The 23262-nt window shown below is 27.9% G+C and overlaps 1 protein-coding gene across 2 annotated transcripts; it reads right to left on the minus strand.

Moving 5' to 3' along the window:
• Nucleotides 1-257: 257 nt before the first annotated feature.
• LOC659870 (sphingomyelin phosphodiesterase) lies at nt 258-23199 on the minus strand. Of its 2 annotated transcripts, XM_008198434.3 has the most exons (14): nt 23059-23199; nt 12487-12537; nt 12283-12425; nt 12050-12200; nt 11563-11861; nt 11357-11505; nt 8044-8122; nt 7514-7982; nt 3956-4108; nt 3789-3898; nt 3552-3736; nt 1108-1293; nt 916-969; nt 258-711 (listed from the first exon to the last, which is right to left on the minus strand). In XM_008198434.3, the coding sequence occupies exons 1-13, from the start codon at nt 23144-23146 to the stop codon at nt 960-962; spliced, it is 2073 nt and encodes a 690-aa protein (XP_008196656.2). In that variant the 5' UTR covers nt 23147-23199; the 3' UTR covers nt 258-711; nt 916-959. The 2 variants fall into 2 exon arrangements, with proteins under 2 accessions (XP_008196656.2, XP_971230.3); XM_966137.4 differs by lacking the exon at nt 916-969.
• Nucleotides 23200-23262: the final 63 nt, after the last annotated feature.

Consider the following 23262-nt stretch of genomic DNA (forward strand, 5'->3'; position numbering starts at 1 on the left):
GCTCCATCGAAAAATTTATTTTCAAGAAAATATGAATTTTAAAAATTTAAAAATCGCAATTTTCGAACGACCACATTTTTTGTCCCATTTTTTGTTGCGGCTTAAATTTTTTGTCCCATTTTTTGCTCCCTCTACCAATTTTTTGTCCCATTTTTTGCCCCCCTGAACATTTTTTTTTGGGGAATTTTTCACCCAGAAATTTTAATTTATTGCATTTATTTTCAGGGAAAAGGGAAAAATAACGTCACACACCTGGCTAGGTTAAATTTGTTTTATTGCAAAAATAATAACAATTTCATTTGTACATCACTAAATACAAACCTATTCACCTACCACGTTCGGAAACATCATTAAAAGACGTAACTTTAATAATCCAAATCGAGAAAAAAGTTGCATCTTAAAATCATGCCGCACCAAATAAATAAATTAACTATATTAGTACATTTATGGTAAATTCATTATCATTACTCTCTTTAAATAATTATAAATAAAAAGATCGTCGGTATTTTTTGATTTCATCAAAAATACACAGCCTTGATTAAAAAAAAATAAAATAAAACGAGATTGGAAAGAGTAGGAGTTGATAGTTTTTATAAATAATGAAAACTAATCTAATAAACTTCCGAAACGAATGGTAGGCGTTACCCAAGACCCAGAACATACTTAGGTAGTTGAATTGTGAGCCGTGGGATGGACCACAAGACGGACATCCTAATTAAACAAAAACAAAATTGAAAAAAAATTCATTGTAACGAGTCTTCAATTAATTTCTGATCAAAGTGAGCTGTGACTTGAAATTACGGTGCCAACAACAACTTGATACATACTTTATATTTTATTATTGAACGTTTTTTTTTTACCAGAAATCAATTGAAAATTAATTAGTCACCACCACCTGAAAAAATATAACCTTACCTAAGAAAATCCCTCAAAGTGATTGAAGTCATATGAAGTCGTCCCTACACCACTCTACAAGAAAAGACGAAAGAAGAGTAGGTAACAGAATCACAGATTTTTTTACTTAGACAAGAAGCAAAAGTGTTAATTTTAAGCAAAGTTAAGAAATTTGAATTATTATTTTTGAATTTGTTATAAATGTTTACTTACGATACGGATATTGTGTTGTAAAACCACTCCTTCCACGTGGTGTTTGCTGTTGAATCTATTCGAGATTCAATTGACTGACAGAGATTTTTTCTGTCGTGTGATCTGCCTGAATGTAGATCACAAAGAATTTTTTTCTTGCATGACATGTCACACGTGGGTCTCACGGGACTCGCCTTGTAGTAATATCTGAAAAAAAGATTAGTTTTAACACGCAATGAACGAATTTCAACCCTTCATTTAATTACAAGAGTTTTCTACACAAAATATTAAAATATCAATAAAATATGTTTAGTTCAATGATTACGTTATTTTTTAAGATTTTTGTTTTTGTAAGATTTTGCTTAAATTGGAGGAGAAAATCACCATTTTACGAACTTAAAAACATAATCGGTGACATTTATTAACTGTTTTTTTAATAGGTTTTATTAAAGAAAATTTACAAAATTTTACAATGTTTACTGAACAATTTTAATAAATGGGCTACGAGTTAGAACTAAAAACTTATAAACATATAAAGTTATTTTTATAATAAGTGTTCAGCCCAACAATTTTTTAATGTTATGCAATCAACATTACACACTTGCTTGCGTGTCATCAGCACTTCAACATTTTTCTAATGTTATGCTACCAACTTTACACACTCGCTTGCGTGTCTTCAGCCCTTCAATAATTGTTTTTAATGTTATGCAACCAACATTACACACTTGCGTGCAATTTTGCCTTAAAACAGTTGAAAATAAAAAACATTATACAAACATCTTAGTTTGAGGCTTTTCGCTCAAATAGTCACAAAAATTATGTTGAAATATTATGTTTTATGTAAAAATTACCTTTTCCTTAAACTTCCACAATTTTGTGTGCTTCAATTCTTTACACATTTTTACCCAAAAATTTACATATTTCAAAACTTTTATCGGTATTTCTGTTTTTGAATTAAAAATTTCATTTAAAAGCGTTAGAAAATGACGTTATTTCAGCCTTTTCCAAATATCTCTATTAAAAACATTAAATATTTCGAAGAAATTAACTTTTTCCTATAGGTCAAATATAGCCCAAAATATGTTATTTTTTTTAATGGGTAAGTTTTATAGAGAATCTTTTTCTCACAATTGAGAACTCAACAACGTCGTTAAGCATTCATGATTGTTTCGAAGTTTTCAATAAATTTTTTAATTAAAAATTATTTTATTAAAAAAAGCAAATTTTTGAAAATAATAGAAGTTTTGCAGTTGTGATTAAAGAAAATCAAATGTTTGCGAGGTGTTACGTGATTTCATCCAAAATTCTTTATAAAATTTTGCTTAAACTGAGTTTTTAACAGTTTGTTGAACTAAAAATTTACTCATTATGCCCATTTGTACCTATTTCAACAATTTTTGTATTAAGAATTCACTATTTTTAAGAAATATCTCGCTTAAACAAACCAATAAATGATCTATTTAACTCAAAAATGAGTTTTTTGGGCTTTATTACAGAATAATGCCTAAATATCTAATCTAGGTCCGCTTTTATTTATTACTTTTTATAATGATGTTATCAGAGATTAAAACTTTATTTTATACTCTTGTTAGGTCAAGATCAATTCAATAATGTTGTGTTGTTTGTTGTCCGTTCTACCAGTTTTATGTAAATGTTTTGCAAAATTATTTAAGAAAATTTTGTAAATACTTGTACTTTAAAATTTATAATAGATATCCCGTAAGGCACTGTGATCAAAGTGATTTTTTTAAAAATGTAAATTAAAGCACTTTATTAAGTAGGAGAAATATTCTATGTATTATTTTTCTGCAGAAACTTTTATGTGATGAGATTATCAGCCCTTATCTTCTGGATCAAGTGAACATTGTAGTACCTAGAGTTAACAAACGAAATCCTCTTACATTTTATTTTTCCACCCCCAATACCATTCATCATCTGAATTCTCCACTTTTTAAATGTTTTAAATTATATAATAATATTACAATAGATTAGATATTTTCTTCAATAGTTTCCAAACTAAAACTGTAACGATGAAACTACTAGAATATTTTTCTTCGGAATTTAGGTTTTGTATATTGATTGTCTCAATTTTTGTCAATTTTGTTCTTCTTTAGTATTTCTTTTTATATATTATATTGTTATATTTGTAAGAACTACTCGTTCATTTATTATATTTATTATATGGTCCACTATAGACTAAGAAGTCTACTGGAAATAAATTGTATAATAATAATAATAATAATAATAATTATTATTATTATTGTTTGCCTTTTTCTAGAATATAAAAAAACTTTCGCCCAAATAAGCGTTATTTATAAATTTTTCAAATTTTTCTATTGTATATTTTTTTTTCGAGTGTTGGATAGTTATATTTTCGATTTTATTAAATTTGATTAAATTTTTTCGAATTTCAAATGACACGAAAAATTTGTATGTTTTGCTGTAAATGGACAATGATTACTCACTTGTAAAACAGTTCAAACAATTTTGGATCATTCGTCATTTTGTCAATCAAAGCGTCCCAGTCACTTGGTCGAAGTGCATCCATTCCAAAAGCTTGTCTAGCTGAGTATAATTTAAACCAAATCGGATAACCATATAAATTAGCTTCTCGTAGATTCATAGTCCATGACTCGTGATCAATCACCGACTGAAAACCAAATTTCCCCAATTTTCCTATTTTTTTTAGCTTTTCAACTTACTCTTGTAGATTTGTCGTGATCGCCATCCACATAATAAATCCTATAGCCAGGATTTAAGTCATAGTACGGTGAAACAGAAGGGCCCACATAAGCTACATTGTTTGCTCTGGCTACAAGAAAAATTTGTTGTTATAGATTTATTTTTGTATTTTTTGTAATTTCATTACTTAAATCTTTATGGTCGTAGAAGACTTCAAATTCATCAAAATGTGTATGTCCGAAGAACTGAGCAGTGATTGTGGCCTCATATCTGTTAACAATCGCGTAATAATTCCGCGACCATACTTTCAAACAGTCGGAATGACCCGGAGGAATGTGACCTTGAAGAAAATAATGCGTTAAATAATCAATAATCATACAAAAGGTGGACAAAAAGTGTAAAACCAGGCGTTTTTTTCATTACATTAAAACCGAATAAAATTTCGTCGGAATGCTATACAAGTATGTATAAAATTAGGACAGTTTACTCATTACTTTTTTAGTAATTTGGTAAAACTAGATTTTCGTAGCTTTTTTCGAAATTTTTAATAATAAGAGTTTCGACCGAAACAGAGATTCTTGCTCTTTCCTGCCTTTCATTTACCCAAAAACACAATTACCTCGAGTAAAATGGGTATAAGAACATTTTTTCGAAAAAAAATTTTCGAAAAAAATTACTAAATTAAGACGAAAATGATATTATATTGTTGCTTTTATCACGTTTTTCAATCAGTAAACGTAATTCTTTCGAGCAATTTCGTCAAAAAAAAGACGAAAAATCACTAAAATTTTATAAGCAGTGCTATGTTTTATTAAGTCTTTTATTGATTTAGTGTATTTTGAATTTGTACCTTTTTCTGGTGCTAAGTACATTTTTGAGTGAGAAATGCAGTTATTTGCCAAACCAATAAATCACTAAATTTTGTACATTTTTCAAAGAAAGTCGAATTATTTCGCAAAATTATGCCAAAAAATTAGCAAATTAGTTCGAAAACGATGTTATATTTGCCTTTTTTTAAGAATTCTAGTACAAATTCGGTTTATTTTCAAGAATTTTTATTAAATCATGCCAAAAACACAAAATTTAAAAAAATTTAAAATTACTTTTAACACAAAATGTAAAAATGAAAACTTTATTTTTAGAGATAGTCGAAAAATTGGTAATTCACATAAAAAAAATTTCCTTGTTTAGATTTCGATAAAACCGTCCCCAAAAAACTAAAAATTATTTGAAAAAAAAAATCGGTTTATTTTCTAGAATGTTCATTAAATTATGCAAAAATCACTAAATTAGGCAAAATTTAAATTATTTTTGACACAAAATGTAAAAATGAAAATCAGACTTACTTTAGTATTTTCCGAGCGTGTAAGCCCATTTTTTGAGCTAAGAACTTTACCTTTTCTAGATTTCGTTAAAACCGTGACTAAAAATAATCAAATTAGATCGAAAACAATACAAACGTAAATATTTCGAAGAATTTCATCAAAAATTAGCAGAAAAATTAATAAACTCATTTTCGCTTTTTCAATCGTTTTAAGGAATTTTTTGAAAGTCAGTTTTAGACCAAAAGGCCGAATTGAGCAAACTTCACATTATACTTCCATTTTCTTTAGAGCATTTAAATTTTTTTTTTGTCAAAAACGTCATTTTACGATAGTTCGTCGACAATAATCGCAAAAAGCACCAAACTATTTCGAAATTATAGCGCAATTTATAAATCTTTCAATCATTTAAGCACGTTTTTGTATAAAAAAAAACTTTGTTTCTAGAGATAGTCGAAAAATTGGAAATTCACATAAAAAAAATCAGTTCGTAAGAAGAAAAAACATTTCCTTTTCTAGGTTTCGATAAAACCGTGCCCAAATAAACTAAATAATCCATAAATTTAAGTAATAACAGGCGTTATTTTCGCATTTTGAGAACGTTTTAGTATATTTTTGAAATAAACATTAATTTTTTCTCAAGAATTTGACCGAAAATCACCAGTTTATAACAATTTGAATGTTTGTCACAAATTTTTTTTTATAAAAACGTGATAACTTCGAGAAATTCCGTCAACAATAAGCCGAAAAATCACACAGATTGTATAAAAAATAGCGTAACTTCTTGCTCTTTTAAGCATGTTTTTGAATTAAAAACTTTGTTGCTTTCGTCCAATTTCGCTAAAATTAGTCGAGAAATTGGAAAATTACGTAAAAAAGAAACTATTTGCATAAATTTCGCCAAAAATAAACCGTTAGCTTAATTTTTTGCGAGATTTTTCTAAAAAAGAGACCAAAAAAACATGTTTTTTTATTTTTATTAGTTCCTTAAAAATTCGCCGAAGTAATTTAAAAAATTAAGCGGTTTTTGCCATTTTCAGAACTATTTTGCCCAAAAACGACCGATTCTTTGGTTAAAAATCGGTAAACTATGCCAAAAAGACAATTAATTCCTTAAAAATAAGCCAAAAAGTTGGCAAATTATGTTGAAAATGATATTTATGGATAACTTGAGCATGTTATCAAATGTAACTGCGTGACAATTCGCAAAATATACTCTATTTGCAATTCCAAATGTTTTAGCTGTATCTGCGTTTTGCAAAAAATGGTAACAATTTATACTTCAGCTCAAACCTTATTATTTTTATCAGCCAGAAACATAATTTCTTTGCGAGATATTAAAAATAAATAACGAATCAAATAAAAAAATTACTTTTCCGAACGTTTTTAATTTGATTCTTGCTGGACAGAAAATCAGAAAGATAATTTATTTTTTCTTAATAATATAATATATAATTAATAATATAATTTCTTTGCGAGATATTAAAAATAAATAACGAATCAAATAAAAAAATTACTTTTGCGAAAGTTTTTAATTTGATTATTGCTGGACAGAAAATCAGAAAGATAATTTATTTTTTCTTAATAATATAATATATAATTAATAATATAATTTCTTTGCGAGATATTAAAAATAAATAACGAATCAAATAAAAAAATTACTTTTGCGAAAGTTTTTAATTTGATTATTGCTGGACAGAAAATCAGAAAGATAATTTATTTTTTCTTAATAATATAATATATAATTAATAATATAATTTCTTTGCGAGATATTAAAAATAAATAACGAATCAAATAAAAAAATTACTTTTCCGAACGTTTTTAATTTGATTCTTGCTGGACAGAAACTCAGAAAGATAATATATTTTTTCTTAGTAATATAATATATAATTAATAACATAATTTCTTTGCGAGATATTAAAAATAAATAACGAATCAAATAAAAAAATTACTTTTCCGAACGTTTTTAATTTGATTCTTGCTGGACAGAAAATCAGAAAGATAATATATTTTTTCTTAATAATAATATAATATATAATTAATAATATAATTTCTTTGCGAGATATTAAAAATAAATAACGAATCAAATAAAAAAAATATTTTTCCGAACGTTTTTAATTTGATTCTTGCTGGACAGAAAATCAGAAAGACAATATATTTTTTCTTAATAATATAATATATAATTAATAACATAATTTCTTTGCGAGATATTAAAAATAAATAAAGAATCAAATAAAAAAATTACTTTTCCGAACGTTTTTAATTTGATTCTTGCTGAACAGAAACTCAGAAAGATAATATATTTTTTGGCACGTATTTCAGTAAGAATAGCAAATATTTCGGAGATTTTTTACCAAAACTTACGAATTGAGATTAAAACGCTTGGTTCCATATTTTTTGCTGAAAACAAGTCAACAACTCACCAATAACGTGGACTTTCTCGTTGTTAAACTCCGCCGACTGCAACTCATAAATAAACCACTGGAGCTCAGTGGCCGGGTCTGTACTATTCAACAACAGCCACCAGTTCTTATTATTACAATAATTCGTATTCAGCGAAATCAATCTAAATCCAGGTCTGACCAAAACCGAATAAAACGCTCCTCTCCTAACAGTCGTGCTCACAGAACTCGGCAACCACTTCCGCCACTGTACATCCAACTCGTCGTACAACCACGAGATGGAGTTGTCTGGATTATCGATAAACGGTGGCGGGAAACTATTAACTGGCGCCGATTCGTGGTTTCCCAAAGCTGGGAAAATTGGAGCTCCTGGGAACATGTCAGACATTTGTTTGACTGTTTCTTTGATAATTTTTAAGTTTTCTTCGCGCGTTTGGTTCCAGATGTCGTGCGGTGGCAGATCACCGGTCCAGAGGATGTAGTCGATGTCCTGGAATGAGATCGAGACTGGTTGTGGTTGACTTTTGATGGTTGCTGGTGATGGTACTTACGGGATGGGTCTCCTGGATGTGCTGGAGCATATTGTCGACGGTGATTTTCGGTGTGTCGCACTTGCGGTAGTCGCCCCATCTAGTTTGTTAATTAATTTAAGTTGGTAACATAAATTTTAGGGAAAAAAAATCTATTAGTAACAATGAATTGGTATTCCCGTAAAATTCACCAGATTTTGTAATTTTGTGGCTTTTTTTTTCAAAGATGCGTAAAAATCGAGACAAACAAAAAGTTTGACAGTTATTTATTTAACGAGTTTGAGTGTAAATCGGACACTTTATTTCACGAGTGGATTTTTAAGTCATCATCAAGGTAAAATAAATACACGAAAACGAGTTGAATTACAGCGAATTACACTCAACAAGGCTTAAAATTACTTTAAATCTGTTAAAAATAATCTGACGTTACGTAAATTTTGACAGTGTCGAAAAAAATAAAATAATATCCATTTGGATCTGATAACTTAATTATTTTTCAGCAAAATTATTTGAAACAAAAAAGTTACTACTTAAAAAAAATGTGCATAAAAACACAAAAAAGGCCAAGATAAACCTATTCTGGGGCTTCTTGAAAAAGCAAAGGAATAGTTTCCAACTGGAAAATGTATAAAATGCTCAAAAAAGGGAAGAATAATGTATCTAAAAATGTGTCTAAACACTCAAAGAAAGCAGAATAAATAAAATTTGTTTTTTTAATTTTTTGGCGACTTTTATCTTAATAATTATAAACGTCTTTGGCTTAAAAAACAAACTAAACTCTGAAACTGCGCCATAAATACTAAAATAAAGTCAAAAAACACATTATTTTTATCTTTTTCCACTGTTATCTCTCAGAAATGTAATTATTTCGTGAAATAAGCGAAAAATTGAACATGCTAACATATTTTTAATAAAAGAGCTGAGTCCTTTTATCAATTAGATTTCGTAAGAACGAATAGAGAAACTAAATTAGGTTGATAATTAAATAATTTTTTATTTTTTGAGTACTTTATCATATTTCTCACCCAAAAACGCACTTGTTTCGATAATTTTAGTCGAAAATTATTAATTAATTATTATTAAAATTTCTTTAAATCTGTTTAAAATAATCTGACGTTACGTACTGAAAAATGCCAAACAAATGTCTAAAGTTCCTTACACAGGAAAAAAAACCGTAAATTTTAACAGTGTCGAAAAAAATAAAATAATATCCATTTGGATCTAATAACTTATTATTTTTCAGCGAAATTATTTGAAACCAAAAAGTCACTACTTTAAAAAAAATGTGCACAAAAACTCAAAAAAGGCTAAGATAAACCCATTCTGGGGCTTCTTGAAAAATTTTCAAATTACTTTCACCGAAATTTAGCGAAGGAATAAAGTTTCTAGCTGGAAAATGTATAAACAGCTCGAAAAAGAGAAGAATAAAGTAATTCCAGATTTAAGTCGGTGAGTTTTCACTGGAATTTAGGAAAATCTTGTCAACATCTAACACTTAAATTTGTCTAAACTCTCAAAGAAAGCAGCATAAAGAAACCAAGAAACGAATTAAACTGTGTTAATTTTTTTACCTTAATAATTACAAACGTCTTTGGATTAAAAAACAAACCAAACTCGGAAACTGCGCCAAAAATACTAAAATTAAGTCAAAAAAAAAACACATTATTTTTATCTTTTTCCACTGTTTTCTCTCAGAAATGTAATTAGTTCGTGAAATAAGCGAAAAATTGAACATGTTAACATATTTTTAATCCATTTATCAATTAGATTTCGTAAGAACGAGTAGAGAAACTAAATTAGGTTGATAATTAAATATTTTTTTATTTTTTGAGTACTTTATCATATTTTCACCCAAAAACGCACTTTTTTCGATAATTTTAGTAGAAAATAATTCGAATAATCAATAAATCGTCAAGGTAAAAGAACTTAGTTTAGCCATAAACGTAATTATTTCGAGATATTTCGTCAAAAATACATCGACAAATCGCCAATTTTTACTTAATTTTTGTCAAAATTTTGTGATTTTCGGCTTACCTTTGATGCAATTTCACACAAAAACGTATTAAATGAAGTTAATTCGCATTTTTATACCTTTTGTCGTGTTTTGACAATGTCTTGAAAATTAAAAACAAGCTAAAATAACATAAATTTTGATAAAACTTGATGATTTTTTAACAAGACTTAGCTAAATTTTAACAAATGTGGATATACAAAGAAATAAATAAAAAATGTTCACTTGAAATGTTACACAACAAAAAATAACACCATTTTTTACCAAATTTTCTGATTTCAACTTATTTTTGACGAAATTTAACGAAATAATTAGGCCTTTACATAAAAAACGGGCAAAATGTTAAACCAAAAACACAAATAATGTCACTATCGATTCATCTGATGATTTTTCGGCCAGATTTAGCCAACTTTCGCTTTCTTTCTCAAAAAAAATTAGTGCAAAGAGTTGAAAAATGTAAAAACATCACATTTTCTGAACAAACTTCGTAGTTTTTTGGCTGGTTTGGAAAAAAAAATAACAATAACTTCGATATTTTTTTATAAATTTTAGGCATGTTTTGAAATGACAAAATGCCACCAAGTTCAATTTATTTTTCTGGATGTACGCTTGTAGAATCTTGTAAATAAATGAGTTTTTGCTTCAAAAACGAACAAAACTAAAACTGGCTAAAACAACCTTTATTGCCAACTAATTTGGTAATTTTTTCCCGTTAAAACTGGCTACATTTAACATTTTTTTGTAAAACAAACTTACTTAACCACTTAGTAAAGAAAACTTAACACACTGTGGTCTAACCGGTCAATTTCCTAACTATTTTTAACGAACTCTTACGAAATACATGTATTTTCGAGCAGACAAAAGTAAATCAGACGAAAAAAATCAATTCGACCCAATTTACTGTCCTCAGACCATTTTTGGCGAATTTTCTAAGTTTTCGCATTATTTTGGCAAAATTTCGTAACATACTGAGTTTGTCATTAAGAATGGAGAAATTGTTAAAAAAAAGCAAAAATTATGTAATTTATTTGGCGATTTTTCGGCCAGGTTTAGGGAACTTTAGCGAAGAAAATTAAGTTTTTAGCACAAAACATGGACAAAAAAAGGCCAAAATAATATAATTTCAGTATAATTTGGTGATTTTTCAATACAATTTTAAAAGTTCGGAGGTTTCATCCAAGAAAAAGACAAAAATAACACCGGCTTTGCGCGACCTGGTGAATTTTTAGTGTTGCTTTTATAATCTGCTGGTTTTTTTTTGGTTTATTTCAGGATTATTATTCATTGTTGCCAACTTAACTTCAGGTTAAAACTGATACTTACTTCCCAGCTGCCTGTTCCTTGGTACTGGCCAACCCATTGGTCAACCTACAGCACAGCGGTTCACTACAATCAGCATTGCTCCCTTCATGGTAATATGGGTCGTAATGGGTGTCCGACAAATGCAAAACTTTAAAAGTTGGCGCATTCATCTGCAATCAAATTTTCATTTGTTCCCATATTTTTTCAAATAGTAATTTCTATATTACTTCTGGAATTTTTTGTTCGACAATCGCTGGTTTTGGAACTGGCGGAAACATAACTTCCCATTCATGCAATGGATTATAAACATCACCACAAGCGTCTCCGATTACAAAACTACAAACTTCGTCAGGTCCGATGGTAACTTTACCCAAAACATAGATTACTTCCCCAGCGAAAAGTTCAGTAATTCCTTCGCAAACGCGAGGTGTTTGGATTTTTAAGTTGACGCAAAATTGGTAAATTGTTTTTTTAATTTCTTTCTCCGATTTGCCGGTTTTGATGTAGTGCTGTAACAAGCCGGCACCTGAACAAAAATAAAAAATAATATAAAATACAGTAATACACTCTCTTGTTGCTTGCTTTTAATGTAAAGAAATTGTATTAAATTTGTATTAAATCTTTGCGAACGATTTTTATTTATTTATCTTCTTTTTTATTAGAAAAAAAGAATTTACAAATTATATAAACAAATCAAATACATTTTTTCCATACCTGCTTTACATGCGGTACATGACACTTTCGACATCACTGAATTTTCAATTTCGAAAGCCACTTGTTTCAAATTCAGCAATTTCAAGGCTTGATCAACAAACTGCGGCAAATGTGTGGATTTTTCCTGATCAAGCTCCCACAAAAGTCGAGCCTTTTAACAAAAAAAAAAAAAAAAGTGTAACATCTCCAATAAAAAAAAACACAAAAACACAACTTTTTTTATACCTACTTACAGTCTCATTAGCCACAGGTGGAAGTGTGTGATTTTTCTGAAACTGTTGCAAAACAGGAACCGTATCATGTCCGATTTTGTAGTCCCAGTCATCGCTGAAGCGCTCTTCTGAGGGAGGGTGTGCTGTTATAATTGTTGGCATTGCTGGTAAAAAATTACAGAAATTCAAACGGATTCTGAAAGCTGTTTAACTCATTTAATTTACCTTGGATTTGTAAAAAGAGGAAAGCGATACATATTGCCACTGGGAACATATCTGTAATTGAAGAAAATAAATGATTTGCGTCAACACTGACTAAAAATCACCAGTTTTGAGATAAGATTTTTTTCCTCATGTCGCAATTATTATTATTGTGATTATTTGTGGCTACTATTCAAACGTCTGTCTACGTAATTAAAGCTAGATATGCATGAACCACTGATATGCAACCACCTTCAAAAACTAAATAAAAAAGCTTTAAAAAATAATTTTACATAAGTGAATGAATGTGTAAAATATTTTAATTAATTATTCGAAAAATTCACATGCATGTCTAAGGTATTTAATATCAAACTCTGTTTTCTGTGCGACTATATTTAAAAAAATGTGGAAAGTATGGAACTTTTTTCAAAAAAAACTAATCTAGTGGATAACAAAGCACATAAACATGTGGACATTCCTCAAGAACAAATTTTTTTGAATAATTCATTTAAATAATCGTAGGAACTCTCCATACAACTATTTTTTTAAGTATGATCTTTGTAAAGTTACTACATGTTTTATATTTGGTGGAATATTTCTTGGCTAAACCCAAATGTATCTTGTATTTAGTTTTTCCATGTTGACTATATCAATATTTGATAATCTAATTTGGTCGTAAAGTGTATAGAAATAATTTACTTCCCTAAAAAAGTGCCGAATAAATCCGCGTTGTTACTAAAATTATGGTAGCAAGACTTTTTGATAGAACAAAAATAAAAATTATCTATATATTAGGGGAGAGTGGGGTAAAATGATCCCTTGAAATAATACCATAGTTATTATTTATTTTCTTGAAACACGCAGCAAAATTCTTCAGGAACTCAAAAATTTGGTAAATAAAAAATATAATATTTTTATATTATATATATATATATATATATATATATATATATATATATATATATATATATATATATATATATTATTATTTATTAATGAATTAATTAAACATTATATATATATATATATATATATATATATATACAGCGTGCTCAAAAACTGGCGCACCAACTCAATGGTGTGTGGTAGAGAAGTGGTTACATATAATGGTAAAAATAGTAAAAAAATTCTTTGTATTAAAGTTATTGATAAATAACTAATTTTAGGCAAATGATATGTGGCAACGTTGTCTAATAGTCGTGATCGCAACAGAATTTGATCAACAATAAAAATAAATTATTTTTGAAACGGTTTCCTAGGAAATAATTCCCAGTGTTGGCACATCTACACATTGTGATTTTTTGGATGAATTTTAATTTTTTTAAATTAAAAAAACTGCTAAAATGTGATAGTAAATTTAAAAATAATTATTCATCGTTTTGTTACGGAACGATTACCTGGTATGAAACATAAAAACATAAAAAAATAATGAAAACTAAAGAAGTTAACACAATAAGTTTGTAGCTCCATATTTTTTAAAATATGACTAGGAATTTTTTCAAGATTTTTCCCGTAATCTGCACATGCTTCTCAATAACGTACCACTGAGTTGGTGCGCCAGTTTTTGAGCACCCTGTATATATATATATATATATATATATATATATATATATATAATATAAATTCTTTTTTATTCGAAAAATCCTTTATTTTTGAACAATCTTTGTATCTTATAATTTTTTTTTGAAATAAAAAATAATCGAAAAGAAAATGTGTCGATCATTATAATTGGTTTAAAAATGTATTTAATTATTTAACTACATTATTTAATTATTACTTTACTTCTTATAATTGTAATTAATAATTTTTTCGTAACGACAGTGTAGATTTTAATTAGTTGTGTTGGCTAGAAATCCAACGATTTTTATAAATGCATTTTATAAAAAAGCCTTTTTTGATTTTAATAAATGACTAATTACATTATTGTTGTTTAACGTTTAATTGTTTATTTAACGATTTTGAATGTAATCGGACGTTTTATTTCACGAGTGGATTATCAAACCCCGAGTAAAAACGAGTGATTTATCATCCACGAGGTGAAATAAATGAACCGATTTACACGAAAATAAGTTGAATACAACATTTTTTTTCTTAATATTAGACTCAACAATGCTTAAAATTGCTTTAAATATAGTAAAAATAATCTGACGTTTCGTATTGAGAAATGCCAAACAGTTGTCAAAACTAAAGAAAAAAACTGGGAATTTCGACAGTGTCGAAGAATAAAATAATTTAAAAACCAATAACAATAATAAGCGAATGTTTGAAATTTTGACACGTTGACTTAAATTATTTTTTACTCCAAAACCGAAACCGATACCAAAATTTTATAAGTTAAAAATTGTTAAAGAAATGGGTTTTTCGAATAAAAAACATTACACACAAAAAAACAAAGACTAAAGTAACATTACATGTGGTTTTGATAGCAAATTACTTTTATAAAATGGATTATTGATTAAAATTATTAAAAAAAAAATCGAAAATAATTTTTGAAGTTGGTATAAAAAAGGTAAATTGGGCTAAATCGCTATATTTTTGAAAAACGTCTGATTCTCTGTTGTCCCTATGTATAGTAACAAAAATTGTGTCACATGAACTTTTTTGGTAATAGATTTCTTACATAAATAATTTGATTTGACTTAAAACAATAATTCTAAATTCTCGAATTCGAAATTCGATTCGAATTCCCTACGATACACAAACAATATAACATTAACATTTTCATAGTAGGTTGTTATTTAAACAGAAAAATTCCCATAACTCAAAAACAAAACATAACATTATTCTAGCACTTATTACTTCTAGCACTGGAAGCAAAAAAACGTTTGGTGCCGCATATTTTTTTCACACTGTAAATCTTTACAACGTGTGGTTTTAAAGAGTAAAGTTTTCTTTAAAATTATTATAAAAAATATTTACTTATTGACTTTATGTAGCAGGTGGTTTATGTATGCGTATGAAAGTTGTTAAAATATTGAAAAAAATACGGTTATTTTCCGTTTGACGTCTATTTAAAAAATATTTAAAATTAAAATATTTAAAATAAAAAAACCTAATCAAAGTAGACTGGAACTTATAAATTAATATAGTATGAGATGGTTTTTTGGTATTTTCAGTGATTTTTCTGTGTTTCCAACTTAATTTCTTCGCCGAGAAACAATTCGTAATAAGTTAAAACGTTTTACTTTTACCACGTAACGAGCCAATTACTCTATTTCCGTTGTGCACTTGTTTTTTTAATGGGAGGATTCGCAATCATTGGGCCACTAACTCGTTGTAGTAGTGACATTGGAAATGTTTGCACACTTTAATGGCCCTATTAATACCAGTTTTAATGTTAATTAAAAAAAAAACAAGTTATCATTGCTTGTAAAAATTATTCTATTTTACTTTCTACGCATTTCTATTTATGATTCATTTATTATATTACAGTACAGTTTCGAGTCAGAATGAGAAAATTTAAACAAATTATCTACAAGATAAGTGAAATATTTTAAATTGCACAGTTGTATCCCGGAAATGGCATTGATTCGAATTTTAACATTTTATTGAGTAACGAATAAAATGTTCATTTGATTGCAATGTGATTTCTCCCTGCATTACTCAACAATGAGTGTTTGCATTTTCCTTGGCAGCTTGAAGCTTGTTTTTGAATACAAAATCGTCAGGAATATTTTTTTGGCAAAATAACACGCTATTTTTATTTCATAAACTTACAAAATTTTTAAACGCCAAAGAATAACAGTAGAATAACTCACCTGGTGGTATAGAGAACTCAATGATATTTCTTTATTATAATAATAATAAAAATAATAGCAAAAACAATAAACACTACTGCAAAATAATTATTATTAAGGAATTTTTTGTTGGCACCTTCGCAGCAATTAAAAAATTATTTATATTGATTTTAATTTTTTTTTATTAATTATTAATTACAAAATTGTCAGGAATAATTTTTTTGGCAAAATAACACGGTATTTTTATTTCATAGACTTACAAAAAATTTTAAACACCAAAGAATAACAGTAGAAAAACTCACCTGGAGGTATAGAGAACTCAATGATATTTCTTGTTAACAAAAAAATAAATAATAATAATAAAAATAATAGCAAAAACAATAAACACTACTGCAAAATAATTATTATTAAGTAATTTTTTTGTTGGCACCTTTGCAGCAATTAAAAAATTATTTATATTGATTTTAATTTTTTTATTAATTATTAATTGCTAATCATTGTTACTGTAATTATTAATTTTTCCAAAACGACAGTATAAATTTTAATTAGTTGTGTTGATTTACAAACGATTTACAAAAATTCATGTGAAAAATTGTCTTTTTCGTTTAAATTAATAATTAATTCAAAAAATTATTTCGAAATAATATCAAATAAAAAACATCAATAATCTGACGAACAAGCAACCAAAATTAAAAAATAAATTAGTATTTTCACCAAAACGTGTAATTTTCTCAAGTGCAAGCCAATTTAAATTGACACAAACGTTCAATAGATGAGTTTTTGTGAATTAAATAAAAAGTATAATAATAAAAAGTAATGTAACATTTAAAAGTGTTGCATTTTGTCAAATAATTTCTGTGTGAAGTTGTAAATATTTAAGTTCTCGCATCCGGGTCTGTAGCAACAATATTTGTTAAAATTCTTAAATTCAGCACAAAACAAATTAATTCAAGGTGTTTTAAGTTAACTTCCTATTAACTTTAGTTGCCTTCATGCTAAATTGAAGATGATCTTCAAATCTATTGTGAAAACTTCTAGATTACGAGTATTTTAGCGAAATTGAATAAAATTTATTATCTAATATTATTTCGAAATAATATCAAATAAAAAACATCAATAATCTGACGAACTAGCAACCAAAATTAAAAAATAAATTACTATTTTCACCAAAACGTGTAATTTTCTCAAGTGCAAGCCAATTTAAATTGACACAAACGTTCAATAGATGAGTTTTTGTGAATTAAATAAAAAGTATAATAATAAAAAATAATGTAACATTTAAAAGTGTTGCATTTTGTCAAATAATTTCTGTCTGAAGTTGTAAATATTTAAGTTCTCGCATCCGGGTCTGTAGCAACAATAATTGTTAAAATTCTTAAATTCAGCACAAAACAAATTAATTCAAGGTGTTTTAAGTTAACTTCCTATTAACTTTAGTTGCCTTCATGCTAAATTGAAGACGATCTTCAAATCTATTGTGAAAACTTAAGTTTTATTAAATTTCGCTAAAATACTCGTAATCTAGAAAATGTAACAAATATTATTTCGAAATAATATAAAATAAAAATCATCAATAATCTGACAAACTAACAACCAAAATTAAAAAATAAATTACTATTTTCACCAAAACGTGTAAGTTTCTCAAGCGCAAGCCAATTTAAATTGGCACAAACGTTCAATAGATGAGTTTTTGTGAATTAAATAAAAAGCATCACCATTTTCTGATTCTTATATCATTTTGTATCTTATTATTTTTACTTCACTTTCTATACAAAACGATTTGCAACAATGCTGTAACATTTAAGTGTTGCATTTTGTCAAATAATTTCTGTCATAAGTTGTAAATATTTAAGTTCTCGCATCCGGGTCTGTAGCAACAATATTTGTTAAAATTCTTAAATTCAGCACAAAACAAATTAATTCAAGGTGTTTTAAGTTAACTTCCTATTAACTTTAGTTGCCTTCATGCTAAATTGAAGATGATCTTCAAATCTATTGTGAAAACTTAAATTGTATTCATTTTCGCTAAAATACACGTAATCTAGAAAATGTAACAAATATTATTTCGAAATAATATAAAATAAAAATCATCAATAATCTGTCGAACTAGCAACCAGAATTAAAAAATAAATTACTATTTTCACCAAAACGTGTAAGTTTCTCAAGTGCAAGCCAATTTAAATTGGCACAAACGTTCAATAGATGAGTTTTTGTGAATTAAATAAAAAGTATCACCATTTTCTGATTGTTATATCATTTTGTATCTTATTGTTTTTCCTTCACTTTCTATACAAAACGATTTGCAACAATGCTGTAACATTTAAGTGTTGCATTTTGTCAAATAATTTCTGTCATAAGTTGTAAATATTTAAGTTCTCGCATCCGGGTCTGTAGCAACAATATTTGTTAAAATTCTTAACTTCAGCACAAAACAAATTAATTAAAGGTGTTTTAAGTTAACTTCCTATTAACTTTAGTTGCCTTCATGCTAAATTGAAGACGATCTTCAAATCTATTGTAAAAACTTAAATTTTATTCAATTTCGCTAAAATACTCGTAATCTAGAAAATGTAACAAATATTATCTAATATTATTTCGAAATAATATAAAATAAAAATCATCAATAATCTGACGAACTAACAACCAAAATTAAAAAATAAATTACTATTTTCACCAAAACGTGTAATTTTCTCAAGTGCAAGCCAATTTAAATTGGCACAAACGTTCAATAGATGAGTTTTTGTGAATTAAATAAAAAGTATCACCATTTTCTGATTGTTATATCATTTTGTGTCTTATTGTTTTTACTTCACTTTCTATACAAAATGATTTGCAACAATGCTGTAACATTTAAAAGTGTTGCATTTTGTCAAATAATTTCTGTCTTAACTTGTAAATATTTAAGTTCTCGCATCCGGGTCTGTAGCAACAATATTTGTTAGAATTCTTAAGGCCGCTCACTTGTTAATGTCAAACGTTGCTAGTTTCCCCCTTGAGAAAGTATTTTCTACTTTACCAGTTAATTATCAACAAATTATCCTCCATAATCACTTGAACGCACCAGACAATCGTAGAATACGCCTCGGTCATTATTAATTCCCTAGCAATCAGTGTACTTTCTTTGTGGCATGACATGCAAGCACCGAACAAATAAAATTCCGAGCGAGTTTCTCGCTTCAATTAATCAAAATTTTCTCGTCTCAAGTTCACTTTTCGGACAGTATGATCCAACAGTTGGAATTTCGAAAGTAATAACAAGGGGCTGGCTACCAGGATTTGACCCGAAACTGGCTCAAATTTTAAATCCGGTTGGACCGTAAAGACCACAATAAAAATAAATACGGCGTTTATACAGCCGATGACTGAGTCAAAAATTCTGTGTGTGTGTGTGTGTGTGTGTGTTAAGACTTTCACCAAACTTGGATGATCTTCAGTGTTATTGACTTTGCAAAAAACGGAAACTGTGATAAACAAATCAAGTATTTGGTGGCATTACTGCCATTATGGGAGTGACCCTGAATGTAAATTAGACAAACTCTTTGTGTTAAGTTCATGGAACAGTGACGCATACGTGTGGTTACAGATGGTTGCTGTCGATGATCTCTTCTGTTGGCAAATAGAATTAAGCTATTGACTCGACTATCTCGAATTGTTTGTTCTACTAGAAAGGTTATTACAGGTGGCCGACAAGCAGAGAAATTTATTTTACATTTTTGTAACCGCTCAGGCTTTTTTTTATTATTTTGGCTAAAAAAAGTAATACAAATAATGCTTCATTTACTTATTTTTTATTTTACTTAAGGAAGGGTAAAATAAAATAAAATATTTAATGACAAACGCTGATTTTTGGGCGATTTTTAGTTTTTGCACTTCTCATGAAATTAAAACAAAATAAATCTTCACCCAATTTCCATAGGAAATGTTGAAGCAATTCTTTATTTTGTGACAAAAAAGCTTTACAAGGTGTCCTTAGATAACTAAACAAAATGACATCATATTTGACAATCAATTTTGTCAAGTTAAAACATTTAATTTGCTGTAAATTAAGTACAAAAATTACAACCATTTACTTGTCGACAGTTGTAGTTATAATTATAATATGAAATTTTCATCACTACAATTATCGCTTTACGTAATTACATGGTTTTTTTTCAGTTGATTCACCGACAACAGACAAATGTTATGTTATAATGTGTTCTATTTAATTTTTATTCCTTTGTTTTTCTATTTTTTTGTCATTTTGGATGTAAAAAGAAACTTAAATTGTGACGGTTCAGCTTAAAAAGTTTCTAAACAATCTTTCTTTTGTTCAAATTTTTCCTACAATATTTAAAAATCTACGAACAATTTCAGTTTATTTGGAAAATTTGTTGGATTTGACGATTCCACGCAATATTTTGTATGTTTTTTTGAGCATTTCTTGCTAAAAAATAACATTACGTTTTGGTATAATCACGTCATTTTGGTAAAAATGTCGATTTTTGCTTTTTGAAAGTTTAAAATAATTTGGATGCAAAGGTGAATTTGTTGAAAAACGATTCCTTTTTCCCATTTTCAATGAAGTTAGTTGTATATTTTTTTCTTCAAGTTTGGGTCCCTCTGATAAATTTTATAATAATTAAAACAGTGTCAACAACCTTTCTGGGCTCGTTAAAGACCAATTGATTGATTATGACTCAAGATTTAGAATGTATGTAATTAAAATGTTATTAAAAAAACATTTGTAGCTTCATAATTTTTTTTTTTTTTATTCAAACTACTAACTGTAAAACTTTAAACTCAGTAAAAAATCTTTAGTTCAACTTAGCGCGCTACAAAAAACACAAAATAATTACGCCATATTTGTATTTGATTTTAAATAAAATATTGCTATTATTATTGTTTTTCAAAGTAAAATGGAACAAAAGCCTGAACATTTTATAAAAAAGTGAAGCTTTTTATTAAATATTAATTTCAAAAAGGTGAAAAAACAGGAAATCTGAATAATAACACAGTGAGTCTTCTAAAAGTATTTTTTATTAATCAAAACTGTAACTCAAAAAAAATTACACAGAGTTTAGCGTTTGCTCTAAAAGATCTAATAATTTTTTTCAAAATTTTTGTAGCAATCCTTCAAATTAAAATTGATTATTGAGATAATTCCTTCAATTTCAAAATAAATGGCAATTTTTATTAAATATTGATTTCAAAAAGGTACTTGAAAACTTGAAGACGTCGTGAAAAAACAGGAAATCTGAATAATAACACAGTGAGTCTTCTAAAAGTATTTTTTAATAATCAAAACTGTAACTCAAAAAAAAATTACACAGAGTTTAGCGTTTGCTCTAACATACCTAATAGTTTTTTTCAAAATTTTTGTACCAATCTTTCAAATTAAAATTGATTATTGAGATAATTCCTTCAATTTCAAAATAAATGGCAATTAATTTGATTAAAAACGAAATAAAAAAATTACAAAAACTAACTAATTAAAGTCCAAAACTAAAGACGTCGTGAAAAAACGGAGGACATCAGGATAATAACACGGGGTGAGTTTGCTAAAGTATTTTTTATTGATCAAAATTAAAATCTGTAAGTCAAAACTAATGACAAAGAATTTAGCATTTGCTATGAGATACCCATAAACTTTTTTTGCAAACGATTTGATTAAAAAATTTTCAACCATTCCTGCCAATTAAAATTATTTGAAACAAACAGAAACTTAAATGTCTTGAGCAAAAAATTGTTTATTTTATTTTTAATCTTTAATTAAATATTTTTTAGGACCAGGGGTCATTTTTTTACAGAATTATTGCACATAACACTTAAGCATTACGGGAAAAATATAAAGCTTTTAATATCAAACGTTGAATCGATTTAAAGTAAAACTATACTTTTACCAGACTACTAGATAATCAATTAACTGCACTAGGTAAGTAAGTTACAAAAATAAATTAGTAACAAATAAATTTAAAAAAAATACTTCTAGAACATGTTTTGTATCGTCAATATTAATTATTTCCAGGACAGCTTGTATAAATAGCAATCGACGAAAGAAATAAAAAAATATTCCTACTTTGCATTATTTTTATTTTTGTTAAATATTATTATTGATTGTGCCAACTGTACGATTTTTTAATACTTATGTTCATTAAAAAAAAATTGTGCCACATTTTTCATCAATACAAAAATCGCAAACCATTAAGTTTAAATAAATAAAAATCAGGAAATAACTGCACGTTCATACCACATGAACCCAAATTAGGGACCAGAAACAAAGTGAGCTTTCACATTGTCTTTTAATTGAATTAGTCGTAATTTTAATGACAATAATTGAAGAATAAACCATTGGGAAACATCGTATCAGACAGCGGAAGCAGGAAATACGATCCCATCTCTAGCTATTATACTTTTCACAAAAACAAACAACACCACAATTCCCATAATAATCCAATTAAATAATAAATAAATAATAACGCAATGCGATAACAGGGTCCACCTTCAAATGTCAATAACCTTGATTTCTTCCGACCCGCCACGGCCACGGCCAGATCTCAACCCAATCGAAAGTTATTGTAGAAATTCAAATTTCGAGCACAATCGCCAGTAGGCTGATGTAATTAATTTTATAACAACAATTGTGTCAGAAAACAAGCCCGATTGTCTCAATTCCACCTGAATCCGCTCCGGATAGCGGTAATAAACCGAAATGAGGCTTTGCCTTTTAGTCAGCTGTGCGCATATCAGCCAATTAAAAAATTGAATAGAACTCGAATTTGGGTTAAACTGTACCTCAAAACAGTTATTGCGCGACGCCGCTCGCATAAAATTAATTTACTCAAACTCAAAAAACGCAAGTGAGAAGCAGTCAAACACTCACCGGAGGGAGGAAGAAACGCCACAAAGTCCAATTTACTTGTTCCAACACATAACCAATAAAACCCGAACGGCCTCCGTGTCTTGACCATCCGTTCGGTGCGAATGCGAGTCGGAGACTGAACGCGACATATTTAAATTGGGTCACATTCCCAATGGGTGGAGCCAAAGGCGGGGCCAATCCTCCATCCAATCGCCAACCTGGGAA

Source organism: Tribolium castaneum, chromosome 1, assembly GCF_031307605.1.
Source record: "Tribolium castaneum strain GA2 chromosome 1, icTriCast1.1, whole genome shotgun sequence".
Lineage (NCBI taxonomy): Eukaryota > Metazoa > Arthropoda > Insecta > Coleoptera > Tenebrionidae > Tribolium > Tribolium castaneum.